Source organism: Rhopilema esculentum, chromosome 5 (assembly GCF_057945365.1).
Source record: "Rhopilema esculentum isolate cy_ngs chromosome 5, ASM5794536v1, whole genome shotgun sequence".
NCBI lineage: Eukaryota > Metazoa > Cnidaria > Scyphozoa > Rhizostomeae > Rhizostomatidae > Rhopilema > Rhopilema esculentum.
The window spans coordinates 3,754,170-3,765,253 of NC_142819.1; the positions used below are offsets into that span (position 1 = coordinate 3,754,170).

The window sequence follows — 11,084 nt, forward strand, 5'->3', positions numbered from 1 at the left end:
TTTGCTAATATGAAAGTAATCAATGAAAAAACAGTTTAAATGGAAAAAAGTTAAAGTCTTAAAGTTAATTAAGCACACTTCTTGCGCATAAATGCTTAAAATTGAATTATGGTCTGTTAAAAGGGGCCAAATGTTTTGAAATTTTTTTCTGATGTGAACATAACAGAGCAGATTTTATCAGCTTAACAACTGTTCTGTTACAAATGCAATGGAAAACTGTTAGTGAGTGATTTTTATTAAGAAAAGCCAAGTCTCAGGTCATCCAGTTCATAAGAACATCGAGTTTCGTCAAAAATTAACCGATTCATATAGGAAAAGGGTGCAAGGCCAAACAGGATGCCTGTTCATTTGAAACTAGAGTGGTGTGCACTGAGACCAAATCATTTAGGGCCTTCCGTATGAATCCTTTTTAACAGCTGATGAATGCAGCCACACGTAAGATTATCAACAAGAAGACATTATATTAAAAAAACAAATTGTTTTTTTAAATTTACCTTGTTTGTAAGAAATATTAACTAATACGTAATATAAAACGAAATATATCATTACTATAAATCAAAACGACATCTGAAATTACAGCTTTACCTCCCTAAAGGGTTAATGCAGCAATCAAAATTATAACTGATGTAAAACATCGATAAAACAGCAAGATTTAAGTGACAAATCTTTCATTTATTTCTAGCCAGCAGTTTGGGGCGGGGGTGGAGTTGGGGTAGAGGTTCTGTTTGCTTTAAAATACCTGATGGCATTGAAATTTCTGACCTAACTTTCTTATAGCCCATACCGTTTTACCGTTTAAAAGCACAAAAGGGAAAACCTTCTACTGAAAACCTTCGAGTAGGTAAACTCGGTAGGATTACGTATAGAGGAAGTAAGCTTATAAAGAATATTCCTTTAATAGCAGAACATCTTTTAAAAATCGGAAAATCAAAATTAACGAGTACCGTGTTTTATTTCGAATTAGGAAATGGAGCTATCAATTGGGAATATCAGAAAAATCGAATAAAATGTAAACTTATAATCTCAGTATAATGCAATAAACGAAAATGAAACGTCATTTTTGTAAACCTTCAATTACGAAAGAACACAGAAAATCCAGAAGTAACCAAAAGTTCAGGGAAACTTTCTATAAAATCTTTTACTTCCGCATAAAAATCAAGTTGTAAGTTTTATTCTGAATAAAGTTAAACTTTATGTTTTATAAAATCTCAATCGAACAGTTCAAGGTATTTCAATTATGTAAAAGGGCCCTAAAAAGGGCATGGTGTGATCAGTTGTAATTCTTAGTCCTTTACTGTGCAACGTTGTCATGCATTTTTCACAAAATCGGTGTATGTTCAAGCTTCAATCTTTTCAAATAAATCTATGAAATAAAAACTAATGATATTTTGTTAATCAACAATCCAAAGAAGAATTTGCAGCAAAAAGTCTTTTACATCAGCTGCAGGGTAGCACTAGGCTTTCACTGCACGTGGAGTGTAAACAACACGGAATGGCTTAGGCGAGAGGATAACTGACCGGTTGCTCAGTTGCGGTGGCATTCCCTCACCCGGAACCTTCTCTATACGGAACCTGTGAAGAACACGTGTAAGGAAGAGATAGATCTCGGTTTTGGCAAGAACTTCACCAAGGCAAACTCTGCGACCGGCCGAAAACGGCAAGAAACTCTTTTCTCTTTCCGGGATTAAATTGCCATCGTCATCAAACCATCGTTCAGGCTTGAAATCGTATGGGTCTTCCCACTGACGTTCATCATGGTGCATGGCCCAGTTGTTGAACAGAACCTGAGTGCCTTTAGGGATGCGGTAGCCGGCCAGTGTTGTCTCACACGTTGTCTTGTGGGGCACGCCCAGAGGAATAACGGAAGAGATTCGCAGAACCTCGTTAATTACTGCTTTGATGTAAGGCAAATGCTCCTTGTCACTCAAACTGGGACTGCGTTCAGTACCAACAACCTTGGCAATTTCTTCGGCGGCTTTCTCTTGGACTTTTGGGTTTCTAAGCAACAGCAAATGGGCCCAGCGCAGGGAGGTGGTTGTAGTTTCAGATCCAGCGGTGAATGCGTCATGAATAATCATTTCCAAGTGGTCATCTGTGGGAAACTTGCGATCATTGACATCTTTGGACTCCTCCTTTGAGGCTTCTAGTATCAAAGCATCGGTTAGGTCGCGGATGTTTGTCGGCTGGAAGCTCTGCCTGTGCAGATCGAGCTGCTTGCGAAGAATGACGTCACGGATTGCAATGCCCATATCAATCTTATTATAGCCTTCATTGGGGAAGAAGCGTAGCCATGGCAGGAAACCAACTGGTTTGGTATGGTTGAAGCCTTGGGCGATGAGGGTGTTGTATTTAACAACGTTGAGGAATTCTGGATCGTCTTTGTTATATCGCTTGCCAAAGACCAACGAGCAGATGATGTTGATCACTGCCAGGGCTGTGAAAAGAAATGCAAGTAAACAACGACAGGTGCAAAAAATCGCTTACCCAACTAGAATTTTCTGGCACAAATTTTTCAGTCGTATAATTCTGTTTCACTACTTCCTTAGCAATTAATAACGCAGATAAATAGAGAACTACTAAAAAAGTATCAAGATAATAAGCAAACCAAATTTCAAATTTCACGATAATTGAATCTCTTGATGTATTTGCGTCACACACTAGAGTTGGCCATCTTTTATGCATCTGACATTGCTGCTCCTAATGTCAGCGGTAAATTATTGAAAACATGCGCTGCCAGCAGCGGATCTTAAAATCCTTTGACTCAAAGTATATATGCTTGGCTCCTTCGTCGCTTCGCGATAGCAAAGTTAACAATCGCAAGGGCTGTGAAAAATGCACAAAAGATGTTCACGGACTTATGTGAACAATCGATCTAAATAACAATAAGAAATGGAACTAAAAAGAAACTATCAAAGAATCATACAGGTGAAATGCGAATGTGAAAAGCGAATGATTAATTCTGTCTATTTATGAAGAATAACTTGAAAGGGCTAAAACGAATGAAAATAAAGGAGGCATGATCTCTAAAATAGCAGGGTTTAATTCAATTTACCATAGTTTGAGTTTCAAATTTCGTTAATTTGAAAGAGTGGCCTAAATGGATTTTGTTCCATTTTAAATGCAAAACAGCCCTCTTTAGCAAGAAGTTTGAGTCCTTGCCCCTTTCCGATTCTCTAAAAAACGCTTTCACTGTCATAAGCTAAAGAAAAGGTGTCTTGGTTTTGATTATCTAGGTAGAAGCACGGCTAAACCACCATTAAACCGCAAACTGCAAAGTTTATGAAAAATGACAGAAATATAAAAACAGCAAAATGTTGCTGCTGACCCAAATTTTGATGTGGGTCTATTGGTGCTCCGTTTGCTTTGGCAATTCTATCACACAGATCATCGGCTTCTGCCTGAATGAAGTCTTCCATCTTTTCCATGCCTGTTCCATACAGTTTTAAAGATGTATGTGCCAACTTCCTTATTGATTGCCATACTGGTCCATAATCGGCAAAGGCAATATCCTTGAAGCCGCGCGTGATTTGCCCAGCGGTAAAAATGTCTTGCGGACGACCAGCAAATTCGACGCTCTTCTTGGTCAGGGCTTCACGTGCAGGCTCGACGGCGTTAACGACCACAACTCTCTTGTGTCCCAAGCTCACGCTTAAAACATCACCATATTTCTTTGCCAAGGATTTCAAGGTCATGAAATTGGAGTCTTTGAGCTGGTACAGGTTTCCTATGATCGGGAGTGGAAAGGGTCCAGGTGGGTAGTCCCTAAGTTTCCAGATATGCCTGAGATACTGAAATAGCAGGTACAGGAAGCCAAAGCCTGCTAATACGCCAAGAGACAGGAGAATCATCGCGATGTCCTAAAAGGTGAATAACAATATCAAACAATTTTTCGGTGGTATAAAATTTTGAAATGGCTTTGAGGACATAACTGAAATCCGAATTTGAATCTCCAAAATTTTTTATTGAAACCTCATGCCCTTGGCACTGCAGTGACCCTGGACATGATTGGGTCAACGATTACCATATTTCCTCTAAAGAACGCCGCGGCGTTCATTACAAAATCTAACTTTTGGATGCGGCGTTCAATAGAGGGCGGCGTTTATCAGAGGGCAGTGTTTATCAGAGGGCGGCGTTAAATACAAAGTCAAAATTCGTCAAATTAAAAAATGATAAGAAAATTGTGCTGAAGAAAGTTAAAAAGAAGCTTTAAACAATGTTTTCTTTTCCCAAAACACGTAGAAGATAGTGTGAATTTTTTTTAAAGTCCACAAAAGATGTCTTCACGTTATGGAAATGTCAAGGAATGTCAATACCCCTGCCTCCGTCAGAGTCCTCGTCTCTATGACATAACAACGTCTATAGCTTCCAAACAGTGAGCGTATAAACTATTCGTTTCTTCTTGTATGGTGTGTTTGCTTACTGAACGCTGCTTTTCAAGATACGGCATTTAAAAGAGGGCGGCGTTTTTTACAAATGGTTGGCTGAAGTTCAATAGAGGTTCAATAGAGGGCGGCGTTAAATAGAGGGCGGCGTTAAATAGAGGGCGGCGTTAAATAGAGGGCGGCGTTAAATAGAGGGCGGCGTTCATTAGTGGAAATACGGTATGCGTAGCAGTTCAAACTTTCCACACAATGGTTTGGAAAATCTTGCCGAGTCATTCGCCTCCACAGGATACAATTTGTCCGCTTCGCAGCAACCAACATGCAAGGCGAATTTCATCCCAAATATATGCTGAGTCATTCGGGGTGACGGAAATATTTTTGGAAAAATAATTGTAAAATACCAAAAGAAACATCAGGTCCCTTTCTGAATGACCTAGACCAAGCCATTTTGCTTCCTGGAGTCACAGAATGACACTTCTCTTCGTGTTGGTTTTGTTTGCGGTTATCGTATAACTGTTCAACAAATGAACAATTCTAACGAAAACAAAAGGAACTCTTTCTTCAGCTGGTGTCTTGGTAACTGTAACTGCAGTGTCGTTGTTTTGTTGTTTCTGGGCCTAATTTACGCTGGAAAGGCTATGTTCATGCTGTAATTAGCGTTCCCAAGGGCTTATTGTAATTTGCGAAATTTCGCCGAAATTTCGCCGAAATTTCGTACGAAATTTCGTTACATGAAATCCACCTTTTATACCTGAAATCGAAGCATAAACCAATTGAAAGTGATATATAAACCTTACATTCCTTGTCTACCATCATAAGAACGCATATTTATTGCATTAAAGCGACATGTTTCTTCTCAGTCTCCAGCGGTAGAAGCCATGCTTTCCGAGCCCGACCCAAAGAAGACGGGGGTTTAGTACATAGTATCTGGTTAGCGAGACACAATGTCAATGCCGCTGTGACTGCAACAGAGGAGACAAAGTGTAATGAACAATTAGGCTGTCATTTGCGAATGCAACCTTTCAATCGTTCCAAAATTATCAACAAAGTATTTACGAGAGGTCTGTCCAAAATAAATTTTTGCAGTGGAAAACAGCTTAAGTCATATTGTATGCGTATTTTAGTTAGAATTAGGATCCAAAAGATTACCATCATCCACGGGAGAATCAAATATAGCAAAATCCTCGCTTTAAACTGCGTTTTAAAAAATTAGTAATTTGCGAAATTTCGCAAAATACAGTTTTTTTACAACTACTCAAATGGAGCCGTATCAACATAAATCACGTCAGTAGGGTATTATGTGTCTACAAAATGAAGGAACAAGTCGCCATTGCCATTAACAATGTATGCCCTGTTGCTGTTTAGTCCTGCTTTAGAGATTTTAGGTTTGACTCTCGGCCCTTAGGAAATCGACCGAATTTCATGTGATAAAGATCATATCAGTTCGGAAAAGAATAGAAAACGACTTTACGATCAAAAGGGAAAACAATTACAGCAAAACCCTCGCTTTAAACTGCGTTTTAAAAAATTAGTAATTTGCGAAATTTCGCAAAATACAGTTTTTTACAACTACTCAAATGGAGCCGTATCAACATAAATCACGTCAGTAGGGTATTATGTGTCTACAAAATGAAGGAACAAGTCGCCATTGCCATTAACAATGTATGCCCTGTTGTTGTTTAGTCCTGCTTTAGAGACTTTAGGTTTGACTCTCGGCCCTTAGGAAATCGACCGAATTTTCATGTGATAAAGATCATATCAGTTCGGAAAAGAATAGAAAACGACTTTACGATCAAAAGGGAAAACAATTACAGCAAAATCCTCGCTTTAAACTGCGTTTTACAAAATTAGTAATTTGCGAAATTTCGCAAAATACAGTTTTTTTACAACTACTCAAATGGGGCCGTATCAACATAAATCACGTCGGTAGGGTATTATGTGTCTACAAAATGAGGGAAAAAGTCGTTTATAGGATAGGGCCCCATTTGAGTAGTTGTAAAAAACTGTATTTTGCGAAATTTCGCAAATTACTAATTTTTTAAAACGCAGTTTATTGCGAGGATTTTGCTGTAATTGTTTTCCCTTTTGATCGTAAAGTCGTTTTCTATTCTTTTCCGAACTGATATGATCTTTATCACATGAAAATTTGGTCGATTTCCTAAGGGCCGAGAGTCAAACCTAAAATCTCTAAAGCAGGACTAAACAGCAACAGGGCATACATTGTTAATGGCAATGGCGACTTGTTCCTTCATTTTGTAGACACATCATACCCTACTGACGTGATTTATGTTGATACGACCCCATTTGAGTAGTTGTAAAAAAACTGTATTTTGCGAAATTTCGCAAATTACTAATTTTTTAAAACGCAGTTTAAAGCGAGGGTTTTGCTGTAATTGTTTTCCCTTTTGATCGTAAAGTCGTTTTCAATTCTTTTCCGAACTGATATGATTTTTATCACATGAAAATTCGGTCGATTTCCTAAGGGCCGAGAGTCAAACCTAAAATCTCTAAAGCAGGACTAAACAACAACAGGGCATACATTGTTAATGGCAATGGCGACTTGTTCCTTCATTTTGTAGACACATCATACCCTACTGACGTGATTTATGTTGATACGGCCCCATTTGAGTAGTTGTAAAAAAACTGTATTTTGCGAAATTTCGCAAATTACTAATTTTTTAAAACGCAGTTTAAAGCGAGGGTTTTGCTGTAATTGTTTTCCCTTTTGATCGTAAAGTCGTTTTCAATTCTTTTCCGAACTGATATGATCTTTATCACATGAAAATTCGGTCGATTTCCTAAGGGCCGAGAGTCAAACCTAAAATCTCTAAAGCAGGACTAAACAACAACAGGGCATACATTGTTAATGGCAATGGCGACTTGTTCCTTCATTTTGTAGACACATCATACCCTACTGACGTGATTTATGTTGATACGGCCCCATTTGAGTAATTGTAAAAAAACTGTATTTTGCGAAATTTCGCAAATTACTAATTTTTTAAAACGCAGTTTAAAGCGAGGGTTTTGCTGTAATTGTTTTCCCTTTTGATCGTAAAGTCGTTTTCAATTCTTTTCCGAACTGATATGATCTTTATCACATGAAAATTCGGTCGATTTCCTAAGGGCCGAGAGTCAAACCTAAAATCTCTAAAGCAGGACTAAACAACAACAGGGCATACATTGTTAATGGCAATGGCGACTTGTTCCTTCATTTTGTAGACACATCATACCCTACTGACGTGATTTATGTTGATACGGCCCCATTTGAGTAATTGTAAAAAAACTGTATTTTGCGAAATTTCGCAAATTACTAATTTTTTAAAACGCAGTTTAAAGCGAGGGTTTTGCTGTAATTGTTTTCCCTTTTGATCGTAAAGTCGTTTTCAATTCTTTTCCGAACTGATATGATCTTTATCACATGAAAATTCGGTCGATTTCCTAAGGGCCGAGAGTCAAACCTAAAATCTCTAAAGCAGGACTAAACAGCAACAGGGCATACATTGTTAATGGCAATGGCGACTTGTTCCTTCATTTTGTAGACACATAATACCCTACTGACGTGATTTATGTTGATACGGCTCGATTTGAGTAGTTGTAAAAAAACTGTATTTTGCGAAATTTCGCAAATTACTAATTTTTTAAAACGCAGTTTAAAGCGAGGATTTTGCTATATTTGATTCTCCCGTGGATGATGGTAATCTTTTGGATCCTAATTCTAACTAAAATAAGCATACAATATGACTTAAGCTGTTTTCCACTGCAAAAATTTATTTTGGACAGTCCTCTCGTAAATACTTTGTTGATAATTTTGGAACGATTGAAAGGTTGCATTCGCAAATGACAGCCTAATTGTTCATTACACTTTGTCTCCTCTGTTGCAGTCACAGCGGCATTGACATTGTGTCTCGCTAACCAGATACTATGTACTAAACCCCCGTCTTCTTTGGGACGGGCTCGGAAAGCATGGCTTCTACCGCTGGAGACTGAGAAGAAACATGTCGCTTTAATGCAATAAATATGCGTTCTTATGATGGTAGACAAGGAATGTAAGGTTTATATATCACTTTCAATTTGTTTATGCTTCGATTTCAGGTATAAAAGGCGGATTTCATGTAACGAAATTTCGTACGAAATTTCGGCGAAATTTCGCAAATTACAATAAGCCGTTCCCAAGTGTCTATTTTGTGGTTCGTCATAAGAAGTTCTAAAAAGCCTCATAAAATAAATACTGGCAGTTTCAATAAATATTTCACAGTTTCAAAGATGCAAAACTATAATACCAACTGACAAATGAATCACTTTCTACATAGCGCGAGCAACATCAAAACAAAACGAATGAGACTGTGAAATTGCTTTTTAGCGAATCGCCAGCATGGCCAAAAACTTTGCTTAAACGTTGACTTCAAAAAAGCAGAACTTTATCTAAAAACACAGAAAATACCTGCTTTCAATGTCAACTGACTTTGCTTTTCCTTGCTTCTTCTTTTCAGCTTGCAGCAAAGCTTGAGCTCCTTCACCTAGCTGTTTACGTGTTTTGATTGCTCTTTTCACGCTGCTCTGCAACGCACAAGCAGGGGTTATTGTCGTGTCTGAATTAGTCTGTGTTGTCGTGCGTTTTAATCCTGAGCCCTCTTTACAGATGTCATGTGTGTCTGGAACGTCTATCATTGCTTCCGTTTGCATTCTCACAGGGGGAAAGGCAAGAAAGTTTTTTTTATTTTTAAGTCAATTTTCCAGTTGGCTGCGTCTCTTTGTTTCCGGTTAATAGTATTACTTCAACGAATATAGATATGAATCTATTACTTAAGCTTAAGAGAAAAAGCAGCGACGTTCTGACAATCAATTGAACCTTCAAATGCCCCTAGTAGCAGATTTGAACGTTGACTACGAGGACTCCTTTCTATTGACTAGGTTCTGACAAAGAAACATCCGCTGAGATCCCCCCCCCCCGAACGCCCATGGTAGCATAAATGATACCAACCCAAGAAGAGGTGCAGGACTAAATTATGAAATGTTTTCTAAAATATATATATTTCATACTTTGCTTTGAGAGTAAACTCGGATTAAGGAAAAATTTGAGTCTTGATAAAGGTTGGGCCTGGCAATATTTTTAAATGATTCTTAAATTTTAGCAATTTTGAGCCTCAATATTCTTATGTACATATATCATTTTTTATTGCCAACATAGAAGAAATTGTTAACAAAAGATTTTACAAAAAATCCCTTTGTTTTTCAAAAAATTGGGGGCTCTGACCCCTCGTCGACGGTCTGCGGTTAGATTTACTTCCGTCTTGCTGTCTTGGTCGTTGAGCAGCAGGAAAATCTTTGCTGCGTAGACGAATGACTCAGCAAGATTAGCTCTACCCTACTGCGCGTGCGTGATCATACCCTTATCCAAGGTCAGTGCAAATGGCTCCCCTTGTATATCTTTGCACAAAGTTTGTATTCTGAAAATCTGCGTAGATAACTGCATGGCAGTGCCCTTAAATATTCTCTCCTAAGAAAAGATTATGGAGTCTTGTAGATAATCAATTATGTTACTCTCATTATGTTAATTTCCATTAGTAATTCAAAAAATCGAAAAATCTAGAATCCAGAAAAGTTGCTAACCTTTCTCCGGCCAGGAAAATTATACTGTAAAACCTTCCTCATTCTTCATGGATTCAAAATGGGCGAAAAATGGGGTACTCAACTAGTCTTGATTCCCTCTGCTTGCAACTCTGTTCTTCCGAAACCTTTTGAAAATTTGTAGCTCATTTTAAATTATTGATAGTTTTTGAAACACATTTAAAATATCATGCCTATGTCAATTAATAACAAAAGCGTGTCATAACTTAAATATGCAAATTATAAACAGGTAATGCCAAAATTTTACGATGCGAAGCAGTTCAGCATACAACATCATCTCCAAAAAACAGATTTATAAATTTTACTTGTATTATTTTGATTTTCATTACTTCATTTCTGTATATCTAGGTGCAAGAGAGTTAAGAGATTTGTAAACCATAGAACCTGTTTCTTCATTGATCAGTTTTTGTACAGATGGCCAACCAAGTCTCTGGAGCAAAGGAGCTACAGATGCATCAAAAGGTCTATTTGTTACTATTCTGGCGGCTTTATTCTGTAATTTTTGAAGCATGTCTAGCTTTGAAGCACCACAAGAGCCCCAGACGGAGCAACAGTAGCTGAAATGTCGTTCTATGATGCTTCTATATAAATTTATCAAAGTGCCCGTTTGAACAAAATTTCCCGCATGCTTCAATAGACCAATTGCTCTGGAGATCTTCTTTTGTAGCGCGCTAATGTGACGTTCCCAAGTAAGGCAATTATCAATCACGACTCGGAAGTATTTTGTTTCGTTTATTAGGTCGATTTCCTCGCCCCCTACCCTAAAAGAAGGAAGTGTGCTAGGATTATTCTTTAGCTTTTTAATTTTTGGCTTAGAGCCAATTATCATAGCTTGGGTTTTGACAACATTAAGGGAAAGCTTATTACACTGTAGCCATTTTTCAATGTATGAAAGCTCCTCATTGATAACTAGGTCCAGTTCATCACTTATATCAGAAGAATACGAGATTGCTGTGTCGTCGGCATACATTGTAGCCTTAGCCTTCTTAAGAGCAAATGGTAAGTCGTTTATGTATCGAAGAAAAAGAATAGGGTCTAGGCACGATCCCTGTGGCGCTCCGATATCAATATTTT

At 37.9% G+C, this 11,084-nt stretch overlaps 1 protein-coding gene across 1 annotated transcript; it reads right to left on the reverse strand.

The window, feature by feature from the left end:
- Positions 1–476: 476 nt before the first annotated feature.
- LOC135689501 (steroid 17-alpha-hydroxylase/17,20 lyase) lies at positions 477–8,983 on the reverse strand. The gene is made up of 3 exons (XM_065206742.2): positions 8,824–8,983; positions 3,326–3,857; positions 477–2,434 (listed from the first exon to the last, which is right to left on the reverse strand). Exons 2-3 carry the CDS (start codon positions 3,846–3,848, stop codon positions 1,455–1,457), a joined length of 1,503 nt encoding a protein of 500 aa, XP_065062814.2. The 5' UTR covers positions 3,849–3,857; positions 8,824–8,983; the 3' UTR covers positions 477–1,454.
- Between the last annotated feature and the right edge of the window lie 2,101 nt (positions 8,984–11,084).

Coding starts and splice junctions, on each gene's coding strand:
- LOC135689501 (XM_065206742.2), bottom strand. CDS start 3,848: ATGATTCTCCTGTCTCTTGGCGTATTAGCAGGCTTTGGCTTCCTGTAC. Junction 2,435..3,325: donor AGACCCACATCAAAATTTGG/GTCAGCAGCAAC, acceptor TTCTTTTCACAG/CCCTGGCAGTGATCAACATC.